The sequence below is a fragment of the Phoxinus phoxinus genome, assembly GCF_949152265.1.
Source record: "Phoxinus phoxinus genome assembly, chromosome: 13".
Taxonomy (NCBI): Eukaryota; Metazoa; Chordata; class Actinopteri; order Cypriniformes; family Leuciscidae; genus Phoxinus; species Phoxinus phoxinus.
Window position 1 is genome coordinate 14,245,962 of NC_136888.1, and position 27,870 is coordinate 14,273,831.

Sequence of the window (27,870 nt, forward strand, 5' to 3'; positions counted from 1 at the left end):
TTTAAACATTATGCGTGTCACACGTAACAGTCGTGTCCAGTCTAGTCTGCTATCTGAGGCTACCTAAAAATTTAACTTTTCGTAACTTTTTAAAGTATTAAAATCATTCAGTCATCGCAAGCCGCTGCAATATGAATATTGTGATATGTACATTTGCGATATTTTTATCATTCCGATATACATCGTGCAGCCCTATCAGCAAGTATGCATTAAATTGATTAAAAAGTGACAAATACTTTTACATTACTATAACAAAATATTTCAAATAAATGCTGTTCTTTTAAACTTTAAATTGTCAAAAAGTCATTTAAAAAATGTATCACGGTTTCCACAAAAATATTAAGCAGCACAACAGTTTACAACTGATAAGAAGTTAATAAGATAATAAGTTTCTTAAGCAGCAAATCAGCATATAAAAATGATTTTTGAAGAATCATGTGACCCTGAAGACTGGAATAATAATGCTGACAATCCAGGTTTGCCATCACAGGAATACATTATATTTTGGAAAATATTAGTAAAATTGAAAAAATACTTCACAAAATTACAACACCATATTGTTGAACAGTTGTGTTCTAATACAGATTGATTGCAAAGAGCAGTAAAGACCTCCGTAGACAGTCCTAAGATACTGTGCCTTTAAACCAAACCAACACTAATGCATACATCCCAGAGCAAACATCACTCAAGCCCTGGCGCTTCATAACAGCATAATTGCACAGCAATTGTATGAACAGATGAGGCAGGATTTTGAGGTCCCATGATGTAGTCAGCAGTCATATCTCTTCCAGGATATGACCTAAAAAGCTTTTACCCTGGGAAAGACAACAGCACATCAACACCAGACCTCACTGAACAATCTAATGAATGTGTGGCTGTTAGTCTGTCTTTCCTTATTTGCTCTGTGACATTTTCTCTCCCTGCGCCATTTATGTAGTGCCCGTGTCATCTGCATGGAAAAAAATCCATCATCATCAGTGCTCTGATATCAAATGCAGTCATGAAACTAACACTAAACCAACAGCTCCGCAGGCTTGCGACATTGTCTGTAATTTTTCTGCCTCTCTCATTAAAAGCTAATCCATTACTCTAGAAGCCTTGATCAGTGGGGCTGCAGAAGAGCGGATGGGTTTCCATTTTAGAGTTTACATAATGGAGGTCAGCCAGTGCAGCTCTCGGGCCAGTCTAGGATCGACTAGAAAACAAACCCTGGCCTTTGGTCTCTCATCCAGCAGTCACAAGCCAATTTTCCTAATGGCAAGTTACAGTATTGATCCCTACTGAACTAATCAAAGCAATGTTAAGTCTGTCATTGGCATATGCAACCATGAGATTTATCCGCTGCTGTCATGCGAGAAAACAAGGTGAAAAAGAAAAAAAAAATGAATTAAATTATATGTATGAAATGAATAATATTAAACATATATGAAATAAAACATGGGAAGCAAGAAAGCAAACCGAAAATGAAGATACAAATAAAGATAAAGATACAAAAAAAACTATATAAAATGTATACATTCATACATGTGAGTGCGTTATTTATTTATATATATATATATATATATATATATATATATATATATATATATATATATATATATATATTTACATAAACTTAATTTACAATAAGTATAAATGGACAAAGTAATACATTAATAAATTCTTATATGTTTTATTTTAATTAATTAAATTAAATAAAACAATAAAAAATTATGTAATTGTTGTGTAGTTATTTATTTACATTTAATACAGTTGTGTAGTTATTTAGATAAACTCATATTGCATGGACTTTGAAACAAATAAAAATGATTTTAAATCAATGCTAGAACTTCAAATGTATTTTGTACATTAGGTTTTACATTTTCTAGATTTTATTCACATTTTAACAGAAAAAAAATATTAAGACCGTATCCATCTTATCTCTTTATGTATACATTCATGTAAGATAAATGTCCAAAAACAAGTCATGTCAAGCACGCACACATGAACATTATCTATGTCCCTGTTAAGTCAGAGATAGTAAGGTTGTTGAGTGTACCGGACACCGTATGGCCACATTTAATCTCAATGGGACTAGGCTATGTGTAATCAATAACATCAGGACAGTAGCAGAGGCGTCCCACGGGGGTCATAGGCACTACCCCTCAGGGACCTGAGCACTTAGACAAAACAAGGAAGGAGGAAAGATGCAAAAATGCTGTCCATCAGGCAGATGACGAGCCAAATAGTTTTAAAAATACAGACCCTTGACCCACATTAACTTCATTCCACAGCCACATTTAAGCCTGATTCCCCAGGGTCAGACTCCTCCAGAGTCCTGAGAGCCAGTATTATCCAGCACACGCACACTGTCTGTTTTTGCCAGGCGTGTTTGTGATTCGGCAGGCCGTATTATATGTGCTAATCCCGTGGCTTCAATACTGGGGATTGCGGTCAAACTGAGTATATAATGAGTTTCCTCAAGCTCAACTGTGATTGGACAAGCAAATACCAAAATGGCACATGCTGATACTGGATATTTATTGATATTAGAGGGTCATCACCAAAAGCACAGTCCAAATGTCACCATGGTGAATGTAATGTAAAATGCTACAAGTCTCAAAAATATAGGTTGCATTTGTTTTCACATTGAAGCCATAAAAGGACCATTTCAGTGAACAGTTCTAATAAGAACTATTTCTTTCTTTTATGAGAAGAAAATTCCACACAAAAAAGACATTTTTATAATTCTTTAAAAAATAATCCTCTTCCACTATATAGAACCTTTTTGTGCCAATAATGAACCTTTATTTTTAAGAGTGTACTGAACATGTATACACAAACACACAGATGTCCAAATTGTGATCCTCATCCAACAAAAACAGATCAGTACAATGGACAAACATAAATCAAAAAGGACACTAACATTTTAGATAAATAAACCATCAATAGGCAGGCTGTTAGCTGATTAAGCATTGTCACTTGGCACACCCACAGGAAAAATGCACACCAGTCTCATTCCATTCAAAATAGTTCCTCAGGTGAGGTCAAAACTATACTCCTGAGTCACTTACCTATAGGCACGGGACAAAAAAATGACAAGCACACGCTTGTTGCATTGTGCGTAAATTACAACTTAAGCCTAATTTTATAATAATAATAATTAATTACATTTATATAGCGCCTTTCTGGACACTCAAAGCGCTTTACATAGAAGGGGGGAATCTCCTCAACCACCACCAATGTGCAGCATCCACCTGGATGATGCGACGGCAGCCATATTGCGCCAGAACGCCCACCACACAGCTGATTGGTTGCTGTTGCATTAGCAGCCAATGAGCTGTGGCTCAACATTCAAGTACTGGTAGTGTTTGCTGTTAGCATTTAGCAGCACGCTTTCAGAAACCCTCCACCTTCCCCAGCTCCACCTGTATAGATCTGCTACAGGGGTTAGCCTAATTCATGTATGTTACTAATGCAGCCGCAGCAAGTCTACAAGCTCACAGCAACGTCTGTGAATGTACTGGCAGTAGCAAGTCTCAGTACTTGCCCTGCAGCAGCAGCGTAGCAAATCTATTCCGCCACGTCCAAATACATTAACATTGCCACATCCATTACCATGCCAATCTCTCAGAGAGTCATGACAGAAACGTATTTTTACTGTTAGTAACGTGAGGCAAAAGAAGTTAGAATGAAGGATAAACTGCAGCATTTAATCAAACATCTGCTCACGTATTTGAAGGCTTCTATTGGATAATTGAAGATAATTCTATGCATTACTTTACAAAAAGCTTACGACCTACTAGCAACGTTCTGCTTTTAAGAACAAATGGTGCAACTGAATAAAGTCCTGAGTAAGTTACAATCTAGCTAGTAGTTACTAAGCCTATAGTGTGAACTATATTATGTTCCAATTTAAGAAATTACGAATGGCTGGTGCAACCCTAACCTAGGGCCAAAGGGTAAGTATGCATAAAGCTTATCTTTCTACAGTGATCCATGTATCGTCACATGGCAACCCACACAACAAACTCTAGCTGAGCTACACTAGCTGAGAAATACAGAAACAAACACCCTAAATGTCAACGTTAAAGTGACTTCACAAGTGATTTCTCTAAATCAAAGGCAGCATGCTCACCTCACAGAAAGGCACATCAAGAGAACATTGTCGCATGAAATCCAGGCAGCGAGAGCTGTTGATCTCAGCCCTGAATGCTGCGGTGTGGGAAGCATGCAGACCGCAGCGGCTCATACATCTCTCGCCATCAAGTCAGAGAACTGGTCCTGAAATAGCTGGTGAAACTCCCTCTACTCCACAAGATCAACACAAAAAAGCACTCTTCAAAACAACACAGCCTCCACTGGATTTACAGTATAAGCAGTCTGCATATTATAATATCTGACTACAACTGTAAGCTTGAGCTCAGAGGCTGAATAAGTGCTCCGTCCACACAGTCAGACAGATGTTCCCGGTCTAACTGAGACCGCCCTCTTCCTGTATATTCCACACCTCCTCTCTGCACTGTCCAGTGGGAGAGCTGACAAGTGTAAAGTGAAAAAGAGTGAGATCTAAGAGGTTACAGTGAACACAAACGAGGAGAAAAAAAACATGAACACACATTGTGTGCTAGGCAGTGTTGATAATTATATACCTAAAACAATAAATAAATAAAAAGTTTCCATTTTTGAAATAAAGCTGAAATGAAATACAACATAAATACTAAATGATTTTTTTATATAACTTAAAATAAACAAACGAAAAAGTTTGTTGAAGTACTAAATTTACTAAAACAAAAATAAATAACAGATCATTTTAAAAAAATGACAAAAGCACAAATTACTAAACCTTAAAATAAAGCTCATTTAAAATATAAAAGAAATACTATATAGGCTAATACTAAAATTACACTGTAGCTAAGGAAAGTGTCACGATTGCTGAACTGTTAATGTAACGGACATGATTAATACCTCAAATCATGAGGTTTACAGGGGAGTTGTGCTATTATTTTTCTAAGCAAGATTTAGGATTTTCAATTTAGCGGCCATAAAATGAGCAAAACGATACCATTATCATGAATATCTTAAAGACTAGGGGGCTCTTTAAGACTCGGGCTAATAGACAACAACCTTAGAAGCCACACAACAACACACTAACATTGTGTCGGCAAGTTTTAGCGTAAACAAGCACTGCACGTTTTCTTTGGGAAAACAAAAAAACTACAACGGTTTAAACTCTTTATAAACATATTAAACTGGTTTAGACTGCCAACAATGCACTCATCCTCACAAATAAAGATGTTTTCGTTACTAGCTTTCCCTACATGCCTACAAATAAAGCCTGCTTTTGTCAAAGTGGGTTCAGTGAGGATAGTAAACAAGTTAAAGCAGATTATGCAAGACTTGATTTGAAATTATCACAATTGTGAATGCCTTCTGTCTATTAACTCCAGTTTACAAACCTTTAGCTTAGAAACACAGCTGGAGAGGACGATTAAAAAGCCGAACAGCTGTCACAGAACAACTTTACTGCAGAAATATTAGTGATTATTTCCATTTTTGGTTCTGTAGCAAAGCACTACCCAGCTTTCAGGCATATCACGCAAATCATATCTGGTGGAATACATACTTCTGGAAATACTGTTTGCATAGACTATGATTAAATCTTAAAACGTTTTTTTGTTATTAGTTTTAAATTCAATCGATTCAACATCGCACGGCATCTGCAACTAATTTTACATCCGTAATGACATTTTTGTGTTAATCTGAATTGAAAGAAGGGTTCAATACCAATGGAGCCAGACCTTGGATGAGAATTTGCTGTCGATATTGGTTGTTGACATTGTTTAACACTGACCAGTTGGTTAACATTGACCAGCTGAAAAGGAAAGTCGTTTCAGAGACCAAACAAGTTACAACATATTGATGTTGACTCAAAGAGTTGTCTGACACTCAGACAGCAGACATCTGATCACATTATAAACACTGATTGATCATTCAGTTTGCATCAGACCATATCACTCCAGCGACTGATTAATCACTGATTCACGTCACTCCATTGATCTCCATCAACCAATCAGCTGTGCTCTTACATGGACACAAAAACACGTACACAGTGTCTGGTTGCCTTACTTGAGCAATCTGCTTCAGATATGAAATGCCATTATTTTCCCAGAATACCACTTGGAAGCAATAATGAAAGCCTTGGTTTCCAAGCGCAGATCAAATTTCCTCTGTTTAAAGAACACGAACCAGAGTGCATCTGGCTCTTTCCTCTCCTGTGCGGAGCACGGGTCACAGAGGTCAGGTTAGGGTCATCGTCAGGAAGTGTGGGTACTGCTAATGGGGATGCATGTCTGTCAACAGCAATTATTGATCATGAACTTTGCTCCTTTGCATCAGTGGAGTGAACAAATACATTCACTTCACTGCATCAGCATAACAACAGCTACCATCTGAGGTCCGAGATATGCCAATTTTGTTAACATGAAGAACTTTTTAGAATAGAATAGAATATCTAACTGCCATATCTTGGTTATATCTTGGACTATCTCATTCTCTACCAACTACAATTACATTTTCCTGATGGAAACAGCTTTATTGGCAAGGCAGCAAAAAAATAGTTGTTAAAGTTTTTTGGGTAAGTTCAGATTTTAGCTATGGTTGAAATTTGTGAATCAGTTTTTTTGAGCCTTCGCAGTGTAAATGAGATTCAGTAAACAAATAAATGTAAGAGAGACCAATTGCAATAAAGAAAGCAATATTACACTGACATCATTGTTGTGTGTAACATTTTGATTAAAAAAATATTCTAACAATACAGGATTTGGAAAAATATTACTCGTATTCATTTGAGTTATTAAAAACACACAAGTCTAAATATAATATTTTTGTGCGTTTACATGTACAAAAAAATATATGATAAAATCAATATCTGATTGGTTGATGGAGATCAATGGAGTGACGTAAATTAGTGATTAATCAGTCGCTGGAGTGATATGGTCTGATGCAAACTGAATGATCAATCAGTGTTTATAATGTGATCAGATGTCTGCTGTCTGAGTGTCAGACAACTCGAGTCAACATCAATGTTGTAACTTGTTCGGTCTTTGAAACAACGTTCCTTTTCAGCTGGTCAATGTTAATCAACTGGTAATTAGACAATGTCAACAACCAATATCGACAGCAAATTCTCGTCCAGGTCTGGCTCCATTCTGGTATTGAACGCTGACTTTCCAAAATTTAATCAACCCAGTTTAAAACAAAAATGTCATTACAGATGTAAAATTTGTAGATTTTTGCAATACAAATGCATATGTTTTTACATGCTCGCCTGTATGTCGCCTCGCATGCTGTAATTTCACTATGTGTATTGCCCACTGATCTATATAGAATGACATGGCATTATATAGATCAGTGGTATTTCCATATCTGCATCAAATCTTTATGCATGGCTAAATAATAAAATAAAACACAATAAATAAAAAATAAAATAAAACATTGACTGCTCCCATAAAGTGTAGAAATGTATTCTGGTTTAAAGGCGTGGTATAATGCCCTTTTCACAAGATGTAAAATAAGTATTTGATGTCCCCAGAGTGTGTATGTGAAGTTTTAGCTCAAAATACCCCACAGATATATTTATATAGCATGTTAAAATTGTCACTTTTTGAGGGTGAGCAAAAATGCACGATTTTGTGTCTGTTCCTTTAAATGCAAATGAGCTGCTGCTAGTGGCACAGAGGGCTGAGCTTCGAGAGCTTGCACACACTCAGACATGCACCGAAAATGTCAAAAACTTTTAGCCTTTTATGTTCAAACCGGATTCAGACAATGATGGAGAGACTCAAGAAGAAGTGACATGTAGAAGCAACATGACATCTCTGTATGGTTTGTTGATGAATTTATGTAGCGTATGTGTAGTTATCTTCTAGTCATTGATTAGCATATTCTGTCTTGATAATCTATAAATCGTGTTCAGGGGGCGGGGTTCATATACATTTTAGGGTTGGTGATGTCCTAGGAGGAATGTCATGTAGTCCCTCAAACAGCAACATTACACTAACTAAAGTTAAAAAAGTGAAATCATAATCAACCATCCCTTTAATGATGCTAATTCCACAGAAAACACATTAGCCTACTTTTGCACTTTCATTTTCTGATGACTAAATTAAAATCACTGATGGCCAGTTATTGTGTAGATCTCACATTGGAAAAAAAAAGATGTCAAGCAAGTCTTCTTTATGAAAGGCAAACAGCAGGGAACTTCCGTCGCTTACAGCTTAGTCCATTACAGCACCAGCTTTTAATTACGCCTCAACATATCTGAACACCCGTCTGTGAAAGGAGGAAACCATTCAAAATGTTCACTTTGTTTCTTCAATCAGTACAGCACAAAACGCAAATCATTTAATCAGATACAAACGCAAGTATGAGTGAAAGAACGTGATCTGATTCTTCAGGTTGTGAGGTGTGTCTCGAGTAAACAGATTTATTCAGAACATACAGCCGAATCCTCTCTGAGGGATTTCTCACACCCTTACACTGTCAGGTAAAGAGACGGGTGTGGGAAGTGGGTGTAACTGATGACAGGATGTGCATCTTGTAGACCCATGGGCCTATGGGAAAGAGTTTATAGCATGACCACACACTATCTGCGGAGGGCTATTCCACCACCCAGCACTGACCTTCACCCGGATTATCACAGAACAATCTGCTCTTTATAAAATACTATAACAAAGTGAAGAAATGGAGACTTTCCCTTTGGCCGAAATCCTCTTACGATGGAATGGATAAAAACCTGGCTCCAATCAATCAGAACTGGATGCATAGAAAAAGTATGGGGTTACAAAAGGCCAGCAGAAATCACTCATTTCATTCACACAAGAGTCGCATCAACACAGCAACACACCCACTCGTTACACAGCAAAAAAAGACTCTTTTGTGGCCATAAAAGAAGGGATATCCTGTTTCTTCAAGTCACTGTCCAAACAAAGCAAAATTGTAATAGTAAAATGTGCCAGAAAGATCTTGAAAACACAGCAGTCAGTCCAAATCGGGGGACAGTGTCCTCCTTTGCTCTTTATTTGATAGGAACTAAATCTAATACACAGCAGTTCAAAACAATCTGAGCGTTCTGCTTGAATAAATCCCGCCCTTTTTTACATTAAAAGTCTATGTCAATGTTTAGGGTCCATGAAAGAATTTGTTTTGCCCATTATAGGTGTGTCATACACAGGCGGATGAACTCAAGGTGTGACGACTCAGAGACTCGCCCTTAAGAAACAACCTGTAATTGAATTGCACTTAAACATATAGCTGCATATGACAGCCAGTGTCGACAAGCACCAATTAACCATCAAGTCTGACAACTAGTGGTAGCTAACATGGAAATAATTAAGTCCGAGACATGACCTGGCATTCCCTAACCCGACCGCAACTATTATCCTCCTCATTAAATATAGCAAAAAGTGAATAAATAGTTCGTTTTTTCAGAAATAGTTCTGGCAAGACTGGTGGCACAAACAGTCTTGCTTTTGTCCGTAGTCTAGGGGATGAAGCTGAGAGCTCTGTGGCCTTTCTTCCACGCCGCAGGATAAATGTAGTCAGTTTTCCCCACCATTATTGCTCTAATGTGTGCCCGAAGGGCTTCTAGTCATTGCCAAACCAGAAGCATACTGGTTCACCCTGGTGACAAAAAGGGCAATAAAATTCCCCCCGAGAATCACATTGCCACTGGCTACTGTTTGGAAACACCCTACCGCATGTGCCGGCAACAATCCAGAGCCAATTAGAGACCTTCAGACTTGATTGCATTTTCAGCCTCAGCGGTCTTGTTGGGAACTTGCATTTCCACTTATGTTAAACCCACATTTGCACACATTTCATGGCCCACTGAAATGTTTAGTTAACGCTGGCAGGTCGCAGGCATTCCCTTCTGCAATGCTAGCTAGTGCCCTCAGCTCTCGAATACAATGACCTCCAAAACATCTTTGTTTCAATCCCCAAGCGTATTAATTGTCGGCCTGTCTTCCTGGTGCAAGTAGAGTTCAAGGCTACGCCGTTTCTGCCGCCTCGGTAAATTATATGAGCCTCTGATGTGGATTCAATGGACAATGGCTGCTGGCCACCACCTTCTCCATCTGGTGAATCCATCATTTAAAACCCACTCCATGTAGAAGCACCGTCACGCCATGTGATACCATGTGTCACTGAGGATAGGGGGGTTCAAGCTGGAGAATTTTTTTAAATAAAATTTAAAAAAAAACTCTTACTTTCGGCTTATCAAAACGGGTTATAAAAGAAAAGGAAGAGATAAAAATATAATATCTCACTTTCAGCTGCTTCCACAGAAGATTAAAAATAAAAATCAAATAAATGGTATCAATGGGCCTTTATAAAAATATAGGCTAAAGCTGTATATTTTAGGGGGTCCATCTCAAGGGGATCATCATATTTGAGGATTTGTGGCATCAACACTTTTCAAAACCCTACTAGTTGGTTATAAAGGCTAAATGCTTTGAATGTTTCCATGGCTTGGCTTGTATAAAATAATGAGATATTACATGCCTTGAAAACGCATACAGCATATGTTCCACACCTGTCCCGTGTAAACATTAGATCGACTCTTGCAATTTTTACCTCATTTGGAAATGGCTTTGGATTTTGTTTATCTAAACTGGCACGTGTCCACCCACAGTCAAGCGTAAAATCTAGATACTGTATCTGGGAATACTTATCCAGCAAGAAGCCGTCATGAATACCAGTGAATCACAATTGCACTGTCAAAGTAGAATGGTGTTAACTAAGAGGAGTCACAGAAGCAAACCTTTAGTTGATCTCCATTAAGGAATGCCACTTGGGCTCTTTCGTCAGTTGTATGTTGCAACAGGATGCCATGGGCTGTGGCAATGATGGATACTACAGGATCCTGTAGAAAGGACAGATCAGCTCAATGGTATTTGTGTCCCCTGCCCATGCTAACCACCCATGCCTTTGGGTGGTTAGAGGTGCAGTGCTTTTTGGAGCACTGGGGTGCCAAGCAAGACCGTAATATGAATAACATGAGATCAGAGCATTGTCCGAGCTTTATCCAGGAGAGAATGGCAAATTTAAACAGCTACACTGGGCTTTTGTTCCACTACACTGGACAGAGCTGGGATAGGCCTCCTAGAACACCTCCTTTATCCGAGACACACAAACCCTGAGGCACATCAACACACACACTCACACGACTCCTTCTACAGGCTTGTGCAGTGCAGTACAATTCAAATACAACCTGATGAAGAAGAGGATGGCACCATCAAAGCATGCCACCATTGAAAAAAAAAAAAAACAGATCAAAAGAGAAACTGAATGGTAGTACCTCTCGCTCCAGCTCCTTCATCGAGTTTAATACAGTTTGAGGTTTTGCACCGTATGCGCCCAAGCAGAAAACAGATTGATTCTTCTTTTAATCCTATTTTTGAAAAGACCTGTATAAGATGCCACACTGACTGTTTACTGGTCAACCATATTCGATACACTTTCTGAAGTGTGTTAAGTACAACTGAAGCCATGTGCTGAATTTACTATGTTTGGTACCGGGTGATGAATCGAGTCTGATTTAAAGGCAACTAGCCTAAACATTATTGCCTCTGCATCCTTATTGGCTCACAGGCGGGTTTTATTACAAATCTACGAACCCGCCTAAAGCATCGCATTGGCTTTAGGATTTGATGTTATACCTACACTTGGAAAAGATTAAATATTCAATTAGAGGTTCTCGCAAACTGTCTTATGTCTGGTAACCCTTATTATCATAATTCTCTGCCATAAATACATCCTGTGGAGTAATGGGATTTACATTGTTTGTTATTGTTACTTGTTCTTTTTCACACACCTCTCTATATGCTAATCTTGTTTTGTTTGATCCGTAGCAGGTACCATTACATATGTCAAAATGTGTTTATGTTGTTCATTACAGTGAAGTGACACTGTTGTGTACCTTTTGATTGTGGTGTCCATTGGAGTACTATCCAACTACTCTTTGCCTTATCATCATTTTTGTCATTATTTAACTATTGCATAATTTTTATTTTATTTTCTTGTATCATTATTACTATTATTATTTTCATTATCTTTTGTACTATAACTAACTATAAAAAAAATAGTTGTATAAAGAAAAGGATACCATTGTGACATTGACAATAAAATGGTGTAATAATCATTGTATTGTATAAATTGTAATTAGAAAATTGAACATCATGGATATATTCAACTATAATATAAATATACATTATATTTTTAAGACAAATATTTTTTGCAATGTTTTGCAGGTCACAATACAAACAGTGGTCCTAAAAATAAGATTTTAGATAACATTTTCTTTAAATGAAATACCTTTTTCCTTTGATTGAGGTGAAATGTGACCCGACAGCATGTTTTCGACAGATTTATCATTCTATCTTTAAAAGTCATCTACTGTAGATGTGAACTAAGAATGTCAAAACAATAAAGGTGCACAGCCTAGTACTTTAGGCAAACAAGAGACATCCCTCACAATGCTTTAAAGACATCTCTGTTCCCATGGATACAGCTGAAGGCTTTGGGTGTTGTTGTCTTTAAACTTGAAACTAGATTAAAATTTCCCTATCTTATCAAAGAAACACGAGAATGTGATTACGAGACCAGAATATCCAAACCAACGTGTCCTTCTCTTTCAACTCAGTAAGCACACTTGCACAGCAAAAGTAAACCATCTCCAAATCCCACAAAAGCACACATTACACATCTTTCTATTTGCAACACATAGCGTCATACATTACGTATTCAAGACACAAAAACTACACATAACACTTAAAACCTAAAAAAAAACTCCTTAACCAGATTAGCTCAGAGGATGAGCCCACAGGAGGGTGGAGTCTTTCGTCTGGTATCGGTTGCACTCTGAAAGAAGTACCGGTATCATATCTTGGCGCTATTTTGACATTCTCTCGCCCTGAGATAGTGAAGATGTCTCGATGTGACCCCACCTCTGTAATTAAAGACATCTCCCACACGTCTAATGTCAGCATCTCTACCAACCTCCTCAATTAGGCCAAAACAAACTCTCGTTGCTGTGCAGGACCATGAACAAGCACACACACCCTTCACATAAACCATCAACCCTCTCCCAAAAAAAAAAATAGACGAAGTGCTGGGACTGCAGGCAGGAATTCTGGGCCCTGCTGGAGGGATTTGGCTTATCGCCCAGCATGTTAAGTACTAGAGATGTGACTAAATGAGAGACGCTGAACACTGCACGGTGCAACAAATTAATAAGGTCAGACGGCCCTGGATGAGCAGTCGCGGATATAAAAGGAATGTGGCAATGATTTTCGATGTGAACAAACCTGCATTACATCCATGAGCGAGCAGCAATTTCGGTCGCTTCAGACTCTTTGCTTTAATGCTTACATTGTCACTGCAAGTCTGTGCTTGCGAGCTTGATCACAGAAGAACGCTATAACTGCTTGCCATTGCAATCATTCAAAATGCTGAGGTGGATCGCGTGCAGACATATTAATCATTCCACTTTGTGTCAAATTAACGACAAAGGAGAAAATATTAGTCCCAGGCGCATTATTTTATTCATCCAAACAATCAGAAAACAGACCTCATACACAGCAGCATATCAGTCCCAAGATCTTTTTGGTAAAGCTACTGCATGTAATGTGAAAGACCCTTGACAAGCAGTCTTTGTCAGTTTGTGAAGGACATATTGAAGGGATGTAGTATCTACTGGCAGGTGGAATCAGGGGAGGACAAACAATTTGGATATGATCAATATGATTGGAAAAGAAGTAAATACTGATAGATGCATCTACTAAATGTTAATTGTGTCTAGCACACAAACATACATGACCTCAAATCTAACAGACTAAAATGCCACAAAAAAATCGGGTTTTCAAACCTTTTCAAACTTATTCAAAAGAACATCCTCATTTTTGACCTCAGTTATAGAAGTCACAACAACATATCAATGCTTATAAATACAGGAAAAACTACAACAAATGTGCTAAAAACCAATGCATTGCCTACTCTGTCCAGACCATAAGTTAGTGTAGTAACGTTAACAGTTATGCTGTGTTGTGAACTAACAATATCTTTCTCAAATATTATGTGATCAATAAGTTATGACAACATGTTTTTACATTGCTTTAACTCATCAAAATAAGTTAGGCAATTTACACCTTTTTTATAAGTTATGCAAGATTCATCTACTTTTTAAATAAGTTTAATGTATAGCCTAAGTTGAAATGACTTAAACATCCAAGTTGAAATTAGGCTACTTAATTTACAGCAGCAACATTTTTCTTACACTGTAAATATTTTATCTGTGGGGTTTTACTTCATACTTCGTAAAACATTTCATCGTACTTCGTAAAACATTTCATTATCAAAACACAACTCGCATCAAAAGAAACTTTCTGATACCAACATTTCTACTGCAGTGTAACGTATGAAAAGTAGATTTCCATTTGATTAATCATTAACTTTCCTTTGTCCTTCAAGAAAAGTAGCAAAAACAGCTGGCAAAACAGTGACAACTACTGTCTGAATTAAACTCTCAAGTAAATCTTGCGAGTAAAGGAGTTTTAAATGGCAACATATATCAAACTGTCATGAGTTAGTGAGATAAACACTGTATAAAGTGCAGTTTCTAACGTGAAATAGATCAAAGAAGTTAAATAATTACAAACAGGCAGCGTTTGAATGCAAACAAATGTATTGAAAATGGAAACAAGCGAGTTTCATTTGTTTTATAAATCTGACGAGAATCACTCGCCCATTGAACCGCCGATCTCTATGTCCCACCCTTTAAAGACAAATCACTTAAAAAGAAGTCCAAAGTCGGCTACATTTACACTATGTGTTTTTCTGAACGTCTCATGTAGCTGTCAGTTTGACGTCTGAGATTGAGAACTTAACTTACCTTGTAAACAGTCCCATCCTCCCCGCGAACGCTCTGAGCTCGTGCGCTGCGCTCTCACTCCCCTGTGCAACAATACAGCACGACCCGACAGGCAGTTGACGTCATCCCTTTTGGCTTTGCGATTGACAATTAGTGCGCATGCGCAACCGTTAGGGGCGCATGTTTATATGGGAGGTGTAGTAGGCATACTTCTTTTTCTGAAGTAGGCTATGTCTTAAAGGGAAAGTTCGCTCAAAAAAAAAAAAAGTAATCATTTACTCATTTACCCTCAAGTTTACACTCATCATTTACCCTCAAGTTTACCCTCATCATTTACCCTCAAGTTTACACTCATCATTTACCCTCAAGTTTACCCTTATCATTTACTCTCAAGTTGTTCCAAACCTGTATGAGTTTCTTTCTTCTGCTGAACACAAAATAGGATATTTTGAAGAATATCGGTAACCAGACAGACAGTTGACGGTTGACAGTTGCAAGCCTGTAAATTATGACTGGCCTATTAATAAAAATGCAATTACATGTTAATATAATTAATTAAATATTACACTATAAGACACTTTTTTTATGGTACATGAACTATAATTTGTTCATTTTACTAATACAAACTTAAAGCTCTACTCAAAGTATATTTTATTTTGCTATATGAAATGTTAAATCAAAGATCAATGAAATAACCCAATCTTCTGTGCTTATTTTTAGAAATATACGTGTAAAAAGAAATAAGCATTATTTTCCGTTCTGTAACACTGAATCACTACAATAATTTCTGTTATAATAGATAAAAACCCTTCATTGGTGGAAATCTTGCCAAATTTTAAGGATTGATTTGAGTAGATAAACACCAAATTAGCTTAAAGGATAATTAACATCAAATGAGCACTAGTTAGCAAAGCAAATCTGAAATTTTAGGCAAATTTGATAGGGCTGGATAAATATCCCACTCCAATGGCATTTTATTATTTATTTATTTGTTCATTACAGTTGAGTACTTTTTATTGTACAAGACGTAGCTATTAAAAGTATTTTTACAGTAAGATGTAAAGTCATTTGCAATGATCAGAAGCATGGCAGTGCAATGAGTCAATATGTAAAGATCATAAAAGACTTTCCCAAAATACTTCTGTATGCAGTAAGTCACGTGATGTTTAACGTAGCACTCATTTCACTTAAAAGCAACTCAAGGAAGAGATCCATACGATTTATTAAGGCAAAAGCAGGCCACAGACAGACTTACACGGGATTATGGGAATGATTTGGTGGGCTGTCTGGTGGAATTACAGGCATGGCAGCAGCTGGTGATGGAGACGGGCCATGGGGCTACACTAACCCATGATCAAATTGTAATTCCCAAAACTGCATACTGCCTGCTCTAAATTATTTCCAGAAATGAATGTTAGTCAAAAAATTAGGACTCTCTCCTGACTCTCTGAACATGAGTCTGAATTTTGAATTGATCATTAATAGGCTATTATTATTATTATTGACTCTGTAACTGATATAACATACAGTGTGTGTATATGTTATTATATATTATGTTTTTTTTTTGTGTAATATATTTTTAGTGTTTTGTGGCAAATACTGCAATAAAAGTATAGGGCTTTTCACACTGAGCTTAAATGCCCCCCTGTTTTTTTAGCTTTTAATTTGAATATGTTAGCCTTACGGTTATGAATAAGCTGGTGTGTTCCAAAACAATGACAAAATTCACATTTAGGAGATACAAGCATAAAAAAATGTACAGTCCCTCACTTCCGCTAAAATAGATCACAGATTTTTATGACATCATCGCGGACTTCAGCTTCTCATCACATCTTCTGTCCAATCAAATGCTCAGAATCTAAAGCGTCCCGCCCCCTATATCCTATAAATACCACCTGGCCAGAGCAACCGTTGACACGTCACGGAGCAATATGGGTTGGAGTCGAGATGTGTGTTCGGTTGCTCAAACGCTCGAGTTTTATTATGTTTTCACTGTACGCTGGTTAAGAATAAAATGGCTAGAATTTATTCACACCTCTACTATTGAATCCAGTGTATCATCAGCACTCAGATTCCCTCCCATTGGTGCTGTCAAGTACGGTTTGCAGTCTGTGAGGTAAACTAAACGCTATTGCTATTTGAAATGGGGGAGGAGCTATTCAAAATGTCCCGCCTTAGCTTCCTGTTTCAGTGGAAATCATACAAAGCTGTGCGTTCAGAGGCACTTAAGTGGGCCTTTAACCCCAGATTATTGTGATTTTTAACCCCAGTTTAGGAACTTTTCACACGTGTAATTTAAGTAGGGTTAGCACCGCTTTTTACCCGGGGTTATGAAACCTTTCAGAGGAGGGTTAAAACCGTTTTTACAGTGTCATCTCCACATTGCAGTTGGACAGTAAGTAACGGAAATGACCTTGCGCTGTATAAACAGATTTAAGGGGGGGAATATAATATGGTGACAGAAAACGTGACAATTAGCGGAGAAGATTCCATTTCATTCTTACAGTCCAAAATGTCCATTCAGGATAAACTTTATAGTTGGCCTGCATGACAACACAATGTATCGTTCGTCCAATCAGCGACATTGACACCAAATAAGAACGTTAACCCAGGGTTTAGGAATTTGAAACGGCAGTTTAAATACCCAGGATTAATTGTTAACCCTGGGTAAATTATGAGCAATGTAAAATTTAAAGCAAGATAACACAGGATTCAATTTACCCATGTTAACTATTTTAAGTGTGAAACGCCCTAAAGTTTCATACGAATATCTCATATATCAATATCGTTAATAATTTTTTTACCCTGTAAGCATACAGCCTAGTGTCTAGACTCTAGGCTAGAATAAGGTCTATTGCTTTCACATTAATTAATCGTAATTAGCATCCAAGTAATTATGATTAGCTTACTGCCTTGACAATGGTGTTGGTGACTATGCCCTCTGTTATCATGCACTTTTCACATCTAGTACTTATAGCTATTATTACTTCTTTTTTTTTTTTTTTTTCACTATTTCTGTCTGTACAACTGTACATGATCACTATCTCTCCTTCAGTTATTTTGGCAACAGATCTTTAGTCCGAAAACTCACTAAGGACAACCTGGCTTTCAACATGCCTCATTGTCTTGGCAGTCAGTAAATGTCTTTTCAGAAGCCAAAGCTGTATCCTCAGAGTCAGTATGCCAGACTAGAGCCGTCATGGTTGGAAGGACAGTCTGTTTAATGTATAGAGGGCTTCTAAGGACTGGGCCGAGAGTTTTAGAGGTGTGTAAATATTTAAACAGGTCTGCATATTGTTATACAGGAACTAATAGGAATGAGGCTGTGCTCTCTTAAGAGGCTAAAAAAACCAGCTCTTTAAAACTGCTTAAGCCAGAAGGATTTTATCTGGATTACATGACTTATCCATAACGCCTGTTCGACCCTTAAAATAACACCGTAATTACAGATTCTGTCCATAATTCGTTAGGGAATCCCTGTAGATTACAATGAATTACACTGAGACACGAGTCAATGCAAATGCATACACTATCATTCAAAAATGTGGCATCAATAATGTGTTTGAAAGATGTTCTCTTATGCTCACCAAGGCTACATTTATTTGATCAGAATACAAATGCAGTAAAAATTGACAATTTATGAAATTTGTTACAATTTAAAATAACTGTTTGCTATATTCATATATTTTAAACTTTCATTTATTCCTGTGATGTAAAGCTGATTTTTCAGCATCATTACTCCAGTCTTCAGTGTCACGTGATCCTTCAGAAATCATTCTGTTATGCTTATTTGCTGTTCAAGAAACCTTTGTTACTATTATCAGTGTTGAAAACTGCTTAATATTTTTTCAGGGTTCTTTAATGAAAATAGAATATAACATTCAAAATACAGCATTTTTTTTTTAAATGGAAATCTTTTGTAACATTGTAAAGATTTTTAATGCCACTTTTGCTTAATTTAAAGGTTGTATAGGTAAGAATTGTCTAAAGAACTTTTTTTCAAATTGGCTTAAACTGTCTTTATATACCAATACATAATTAAAATGTAAGTACTTTGAAAAAGAGAGTATAAAAATTGAGTGACTCTAGTGTATTTAATCTTCAAAAAACACAGCTCATTAATTCCTACCGGGACGAAACAAGTGATTGGCTTGCGCGACTGTCACTCTCCGTCGCCATGACTACCGCCGCTATTACTGGCTCTGCCGACATGCGCGCACTCGCGCACCCGTTTTTAGGTGGGACTGAATGGAATTAATGAGCTGTGTTTATTGAAGATTAAATACACTAGAGTCACTCAGTTTTTTATACTCTCTATTTCAGAGTACTTGCATTTTAATTATGTATTGGTATATAAAGACAGTTTAAACAAATTTGAATAAAAGTTTTTTTAGACAATTCTGACCTACCCTACCTTTAATGTGTCTTTGATAAATTAAAGGATTTTTGTTTTATTTTTGCAGCCTCAATCTTTTGATATATGAAACATTTTCTAAAAGAACCGATTATAAAACTTTTCTATCAAGATACTAGATAGGTAAGGCAATAGTTCACTCTGACATTACTCACCTTTGAGTTGTTACAACCCCTTGTAATATTTAGCAGAATGTTCAATCTGCTCATTTCCATAGAATAATGTGAAAGGGGACTGTTGAGCTCCAAAAATGACAATAAGCACAATAAAAATGTTTAAATGAAACTGTCATGGTTTGGGTTTTGTTTCTTGTTCCTTGTTCTTGTCTGTCATGTCATGTGATCCCCTGTTCTAGTCATGTGATCCTGCCATGTGTTCCCTTGTCATGTTGTCATTGGCTAATCGTCTGATCATTGTTCACAGGTGTTCCTTGTCTTGTAATTAGTCTGCGTATTTCAGCCCTCATGTTTGCCCTGTGTCTTTGTATTGAATGTTTGGTTGCTCCATGTCCAAGTTCCTGTTCTTCTTTCTGTTTTAGTTGAGTTTTCATGCCTTGTCATGCCTTTATTTTATGTTTGTTCACGTTTTGTTAATTAAAGTTGCATTTGGGATCACTTCAATTTGCCTCCAGGATTACATCATTACAGAAACATACATTTATTGTTATATTTCATGTGTTCTGAAGCCATTCAATAGGTTTGTGTAAAACAAAAACACATTATTTGCTCAAACGTCCCCTCTGCAGCTTGCCCTTCCACATTGAATTAAGGTACATCAAGACAAGTTAAATCAGAGTTTGATGTTATTGATGAGACATGATGAAATCAAACCTGGGGTACTGTCCCTGATCACTTTCATGTGGAAATGAGCCGCTAGGACTTTCTGCTTTTCCACAGAAGAAATAAAGTCATGTGGTTTGGGAAGAACATTTAATTTTGTGGTATAGCTGTTCCTTTAATTCCTTTAACAGATATTCTTTACTAAGACATCAACTTCAAGCATTAACTTCCAGCATATCATTGCCTTGTGTATTTAAAGCTACACTGTCTTTGAATTACTCCCATCTAGCAGTGAAATTGTATATGACTACCAACTGAATATTACTTTCTAGCCCCTCCCATTCTGAGTGCATTTTCACTCTTACGGTGGCCGTATTATTTCAAATCTGCCGGCAGTCGCGAGTAATCTCTTGCATTCGTCAAGTTGACACTGAGTGTAAAAACGCAAAAGGCGAAGCTTGAATTTCCAGGTATGTCCCTCTGGAACATTATTATCTGTGGGGCTCAAAAAATCAGTCTCTCGTCTTTGATTTGCATTTAACCCTTAGGACTGAAAACTGTGAGAAGTTTAAAAAACACTCTCATTGTAAAGCCATTTAGGTCTTTTCAATCTTGGCAGAAACTTTAATACCAACAAAGAGTTGGTTCCCTAAAAAGTTTCAATGTATAACTATAGATAAACATTCTCATGTATCAGTCATTTCAAACAATCAATCAATGCAAAAAGAACGTTGCTCATGTCAGAAGCAGGACAATATCTTAACCACAGTGAAGTATCTTGTATGCTGCCCGGCATTCAGTGCAGCATAAAGCCTGTAATGTACTACAACCACAGTCTCTGTTCTAACACAATTACCTGCCTTTTCCCAATCACATGATAAAGCACTTGGTAATTTCATCGTTATTTACATGGATCATGAAGTCCATTTATAACAGCCTTAGGAAACAAAGCAGCTCCTGAGTTACAGCGAAGTGGTTTACATTATACTCTCACATTTATTTATTTTTTTCTGTAGGCCTAGTTCCAATACCAGAAGACTTTGTGTGTGCACAAGAAAAAATAAATGAGAAAATAGACTCACCAGACACTTTATTGGGTACATCTATTCAACTGCTTGATAATGCAAATATCTAAGCCAATCACATGGCAGCCACTCAATATATTTAGGCATGTGGACATGGTCCAGACAATCTGCTGAAGTTCAAACTGAGCATCAGAATGGGGAAGAAAGGTGATTTAAGTGACTTTGAACGTGGTGTGGTTGTTGGTGCCAGACGGGCTGGAAGTATTGCAGAAACTGCTGATCTACTGGGATTTTCCAGCACAATCATCTCTAGGGTTTACAGAGAATGGTCTGAAAAAAAAAAAAAAATCCAGTGAGCTGCAGTTCTGTGAGTGAAAATGCCTTGTTGTTGCCAGGGGTCAGAGGAAAATGACCAGACTGGTTAGAGCTGATTGAAAGACAACAGTAACTCAAATAACACTTGTTACAACCAAGGTCTGCGGAAGAGCATCTCTGAACACACAAGACGTCGAAACTTGAATCAGATGGGCTACAGCAGCCGAAGACACACCGAGTGTCACGAACAGGAAACTGAGGCTACAATTCACACAAGCTCACCAAAATTAGACAAAAGAAGATTGGAAAAACGTTGGTCTGATGAGTCTTGAACATGACAATGAGTTGACAATACTCAAATGGCCTCCAAAGTCACCAGATCTCAATCCAATAGCGCATCTCTGGGATGTGGTGTGTGGGGTTACACATTTAAGAATCTGTTTAAGATCTGCTGATCTTGTCCTTACATAACATGAAAAACTAAGGTGGAGTACATTGTATTTAGCATTTTAAGGTAAAGATGATTACATCAGATGAATGATTCTGCTAAGGAAAGTTTCCTGCAAGAGATTCCTGCCAGTCCTGTTCTCTTTATTGTAAGTCAAATGAGCCAGATTACTGCGAGTTTGACCTTTTGTCTTTATTGGCTCTTGGAGCCCCTGTCCCAATCTTTGAATTAGTTATGCTGATAGAATTAGGACTTGCAACACTCTAGAGTCTGGGGTGGGTTCATATACTTCATTTGCATGATTTGTTAAGGTCGTCAGCCAGGTGCTTTATCTCCATTTCTAAGCACTGCCCCTAAAATCTAAACTTCAATGTACACTAGTGAGACTTGATGACTGCAGCTACCAACAGATCGTGTTCTCAATAAAGAATCCTGCTGAAGATTCAACCAAGTCTCCTGGTCTTCGCTTCTGAAGTTTCCAACAGGTGGAACTGGAGATTCTCGTCATGGATGTGCAGCTGACAAATTTGCAGCAAGTGCGTGATGCTTTCATGTCAATATGGACCAACATTTCTAAGGAATATTTTCAGCACCTTTTTAAAACTATGCCACGAAGAATTAAGGCAGTTCTGAAGGCAAAGGGGGGTCCAACCTGGTACTAGAAATGTGTACCTACAGTTGTAATCAAAATAATTCAACCCCCATTGCAAATCAGGTTTATTGACAAAATGTACATACTTTCAGCTCTTTGCGATAAACCAATCAAACAAAAATAATTAAAATAGCTCAACACAACTAATGTTTCAAGTGGTTTTCCCAAATTCAACTGAAAATGCAACTTTTAATGACTTCGGCAGTCTCAAAATTATTCAACCCCTTCATGGCAAGCATCTTTAGTACTTAGTAGAACACCCTTTTGCTGTTATAACATGCTGTAAACGAGATGTAGCTACCAGACACCAGCTTCTGGCAGTGTTTCTGAGGAATCTTAGCCCATTTCTCATGAGCAATGGCCTCCAGTTCAGTAATATTCTTAGTTTTGCGTGATACAACCGCCTTCTTCAAATATGACCAGAGATTTTCTCAAGTCAGGTGACTGATGGCCACTTTAGAATCTTGCAGGACTTCTTCTGCAACCCAGTCTTGGTGGAATCTGAGGTGTGCCTGGGATCATTGTCCTGTTAGAAGGTCCAATGTCAGCCAAGCTGACGGAATGATGTTTTCCTGATACTTCAATGAATCCATCTTGCCTTCCACTGCAGGTTTCCAAGCCACCACCATGCTTAACTGTAGGCAGTGTTCTTTTCAGCATTATGCTTCATTCTTCTTCCTCTAGTCTAGTCATACCACTGATCCATAGGGCAGAAAAAGTTTCATCGCTCCACAGAAGAACATAATCCCGAAACTTCTGTGGCTTATTTCTTTGATTTTGAGCACTTTTCTTGTGCTTTTGGGATAGTAGTGGTGTACGTCTTGGAGTTCTGGCATGGAAACCGCATGCGTTTAGTACTTACTGTGCAAGCTGAAACCTCAGTGCCTGTTGCCACAAAGTCACAAAGCAGCAGGTTTTGTGCAGTCACTCGAGGGTTTTTCTGAACCTGCCTCCTCATAAATAGGGTTGCAGCTGTTGATAGCTTCCCTTTTCTGCCCTATCCAGGTAGTGTAATCACTGTTCCTTTAACTCTAAACTTGCTAACAATGCTTTCAACGGTGTTTCTACGAACATTTAGTGCCTTCTTCGCTATCTATTTGTTTCCAGTTCCATGTTTGTGAAGGGCTATGATAGTATCTTCTCTTAACTTTTTGGACCATTCTTTTGACTTATCCATATTTTTAACATAAATGACACTCAACAAACTTAGCCAGTTCAGATTGTTCATGTGTTCTAGCTAAAGCACACCTACCTGGTGCAACTAATGAAGCCCTTGGTTACTTGCAGGTGTGTTTGAGACTACACCTATTTTGCAGATTTGAGCTGTTGTGAGGGATTCTATTCAATGGGTTGAATAATTTTGAGACTGCGGAAGTCATTAAAAGTAGCATTTTCAGTTGAATTTGGGGAAGCCACTTAATTTGTGTTGAGCTATTTCAATTACTTTTGTTCGATTTGTTATTGCATACAGCTGAAAGTCAGTAAATTTAGCCAATCAACCTGATTTGCAATGGAGGTTGAATCATTTCGATTACAACTGTAATAACTATTGTAATGGACTAATTGTAATGCTCTCCTGGCAGGTCTTCCAGCTTGCACTGGCAAACCTCTGCAACTGATCCAAAATGCTGCAGCTAATGGTCTTTAACAAGCCGAAGAGAGCACATGTCACTCCTCTCCTCACAAAATTGCACTGGTTGCCACTGACTTTTGCCTACAGAACAACAACTGGCTCTGATCCCTCCTACCTAAACTCATTCAGACTTATTTGCCATCCAGAAGCTTGCGCTCTGCAAGTAAACGCCATCTTGTGGTGCCATCTCAAAGAGGCACAAAATCTCTTTCTCTGACCTTTTTCTGTCTGTTCTCTGCTGGTGGAATGACCTGCCCAACTCAACCAGAGCTGCTGAGTCCGTGGCCGTTTTCAAGAAACGGCTACGCATCTTTTTCGGCAACACTTGATCCACTGACACTTTATCTATATGCTATATCTATTATCTTTATAAAAAAATAGAAAAAGTACACGTAGTAGGGCCTACTGCGTTAGATTAAACTGGGAAGGGTAATAGCACTTGCATATTGTTGTCCTATTGTTAGTTTAACCGCTTCTATTGTTTTCATTTGTACGTCGCTTTGGATAAAAGCGTCTGCTAAATGAATACATGTAAAAATGCAATAAAGTGGCTGGTGAGTGTGTATAAAACGAAAGTCGTCTTTTTTTTATTTTAGTGATTTTCATCTTTAAAATCACTAAGCTGAAAACAGACAGTGGCTATTTCAAAGAATTTACATTAAGAAAACTGTTAAAACCTTAAGAATGCTTCTCTTCTCTTCTATTATTATCATTATCATATTTGGTTGCTTTTACACTGTCAAACAAACCAAAAAACACTGGTAATTATTTAAAGCAAGATACTACAGGTGAATGTGATTTTAAAAAAAACATTAATTGTGATTAATTGCACAAAAAAGAAATTTGTACTACAACTTTTCTAAAATATTGTTTAAATATGGCATTATATAATTAAATTTGCACTAATTTGCATACATTTTCAGAACAGAAATCTGAACACTGAATAAAGCCAGGTTTGAAATTCTTGTGTTATTTTGCTCACATTTTAGATTCCAAGATTTTACATGAGAGATTTTGAATATCTTTTTTTAACACTCCATAAATCAGAAAATACTGTCAACAGCCAGAAGGGAAAAAAAATCCCTATTTTTGGAAAGTGCATGCAAATAGATAAAGTGCAGTAAAATAAACACTAAAATTTATATTTTGGATATTTTTATTTACACTAGTCTGAAACATTATACCAATAGCCCAATATCTCAAAATTGATCAGAGCATGAAAACATTTTTTTGCCAGAAGTGTCTTGCCTTAATGCAACATGTATATCAAAACGACAAACGTTAGCACCACCTGCTGGTTACATGTGGTAAATGACAACATTCTACTCCTTCAAATGATTTTATCACACAAATAGCATTTCACTAAAGCAAGGTTACAGAAAATCCAAAGAATATTGGTTTGAAATACAGCAGATTATCGTTATCTTTTGATTTATGCAACACAACATGTCAGTGCTACTCAAAAGCACCATTGATGTGAGAATGTAAAGATGTGGTGGTCATTTCCGTATGACTGCCTGTAGATGCCGAAGCTGAGGCAGGTTCACACTGCCACCCCCACACACAATCATAACCAGCGGGTCGAGCAGTTTAGGAAGACGTCCCTCCTCCTGTAGCCTCTGAATGAGTCCGCTGTATACAGCAGCCAATGATGCTCCGCAGGCTAACTCCACCAACACACGCTCCTCATCTGCATACAGTAGCTAATCGATAGTAAAGCAAGCTTTGTTGTTATTGAGCTGTTTGACGGCCTTAATCATAGCAATGAACTTACCCAGGAACAGTTCCACTGCCTCCAGGGCCTGTAGATCTGTCACCACCTCTGAAATGACATTGGGACGTTTGCTGTACTCAAACGCCTGCTGGCATGCCATTTTTGCTCCCAAACACGTTGCTTCACTTGCAAGCAGTCAATATCAGAAAGATTCAGTTATGCGAACAAAAAAAGATTGTTCATGAATTCAAGATGATTTGTTAATTTATACCTTGTTATGTCAGGCAGCATAACCAGATCTCTGGCTTTCACAGCAACATTTAGACAATCGGCACCCACGGTCTCCATGCATAGGACAGGCACATTTCCCCAGCCTACCTCATCCAGGCCTTCCATCACCCCACACAACAGACCACCACCCCCTACGGAGAGTACTATAGCTCCAGGTTTGGATGGAAGTGAGGCCTTGAGTTCATGCACAATGCTGGAATGACCTTTCCTAAGAGACAGGTTGTTGTTTTTACAGCTTTTCATGTGTGAAAACTTAAACTATGAAATAAATTAAGGGCTGTACATGATCAGATTCCTTAAGTTCATTTTATTTATATATAAACTCACCAGACCAGAGGATGGTTGAACGGGTGTATTACAGTAAGACCTTCACTTTCCGCCAATCGTAGGGCCTCAGCATTTGCATCATCCCATACCTACAACATGACATAAAATTGTCATGTAAATGATTTAAGATAGGATAAGACAACGTAACTGCATCATATCGGGAATAAAAGGTATTTAAGATAACTGTGATGTTACTTTGCTCTTGCCTTGCCCACAACTTTGACTGTAGCTCCCTGGTCCTTAAGTTTTTGAGCTACCAGTTGGGGTGTCGACGAGGGCAAAACAATGGTGGCTGGCAGGTTGAGTTTTCTTGCTGCATATGCTGTGGCCATACCAGCATTACCACCTACATGTACGCACAGAGACAGAGAGATAGAATACATGATTTAATATGTTCATGGTGCCCATATGACTGGGAAATACAATTAAATGGTACACTCACCAGAAGAACAAATTACACCTCTGGACTTGTTTGAACTTGCAACCTTATAAAGGAAGAAAAAAATATGTTTATCAGAATCATAGGCTATATGCAATCGTTCCTTTAAAAAACTCTAGAGGGCAGTGTGAACGCGCACTGTAGGCACTAGCCTACTACGTGTGCGGAAAGTAAACGTTTGATTCGGTGAACGATTTTGCAATTGCAACATCGTTAACATTTAACAGCTTTATGCGTTTAGTCAAACAAATATTGTGGTGCTTGATTGTATGAAATGCACCGATATATTTCCTCACATTTTGACACATGTGTCCTATTCCACGGATTTTGAAGGAACCGGTGGGTTGTGAGCTCTCCATCTTCAGAAACACGGTAGTCCCCATCCGCTTAGACATGCCCGCGCTCTCGAGAAGTGGGGTGACGACATGAAATCCATTTTGCTTTGACATTTTGCTAATAATTTTCTGAAATACAATACGGGTGGAAGTGGACAACCGGTTATGGTGGGTAATTAAATGACCTCAGTGCACAAACTGTGACGAACATTTTGAGAAATGTGAGATTTCCCGCATTTTCAGTAGCCTATACAGGTTAACCTGGGTTTTCTTAAGTCATGCACTGATGTTAAGTTTTAAACATAAAATATAGCCTACTGACAGTTAGTAACTCACCTATTGCGTCGTGGTGTTGTAGCCTGCTATAATTCTCTTGAACAGGAGTGGCCTAGCTATTGCCTAGCCGTTCAAAGTTCTTACTGGCAATAAAGGAATCGAGCACTAATGAACTAATGTCCAAGACCGCTAGATAAACCATGACAGCTTGCGTAATTATGTAATGTCAGGTTAAACTAAGTTACTCATTCATGGGAGTACCGTGCAATGATTTCCTGAAATTGAAAAACATAGCCCATTTTTATGATACT

The 27,870-nt window shown here is 37.8% G+C and overlaps 2 protein-coding genes across 7 annotated transcripts in view; both read right to left on the reverse strand.

The window, feature by feature from the left end:
* Positions 1–19,684, reverse strand: part of daam1a (dishevelled associated activator of morphogenesis 1a) — a 58,286-nt gene extending 38,602 nt beyond the window's left edge. For 2 of the 5 annotated variants that reach the window (XM_079633194.1, XM_079633191.1), the window contains exon 1: positions 4,118–4,455. The gene's annotated coding sequence lies outside the window, so the exon portion shown is untranslated. Of the gene's footprint in view, positions 1–4,117; positions 4,456–14,932; positions 15,073–19,480 lie in introns of those variants that run through there. The other 3 variants (XM_079633193.1, XM_079633192.1, XM_079633190.1) reach the window with 3 other exon arrangements.
* Positions 19,685–24,737: 5,053 nt separating this feature from the next.
* Positions 24,738–27,836, reverse strand: sdsl (serine dehydratase-like). Of its 2 annotated transcripts, none has more exons than XM_079632127.1 (8): positions 27,620–27,836; positions 27,245–27,412; positions 26,952–26,994; positions 26,716–26,855; positions 26,510–26,598; positions 26,163–26,390; positions 25,952–26,076; positions 24,738–25,867 (listed from the first exon to the last, which is right to left on the reverse strand). In XM_079632127.1, the coding sequence occupies exons 2-8, from the start codon at positions 27,395–27,397 to the stop codon at positions 25,677–25,679; spliced, it is 969 nt and encodes a 322-aa protein (XP_079488253.1). In that variant the 5' UTR covers positions 27,398–27,412; positions 27,620–27,836; the 3' UTR covers positions 24,738–25,676. The 2 variants fall into 2 exon arrangements, with proteins under 2 accessions (XP_079488253.1, XP_079488254.1); XM_079632128.1 differs by having other exon boundaries at positions 25,748–25,880; positions 27,620–27,749.
* Between the last annotated feature and the right edge of the window lie 34 nt (positions 27,837–27,870).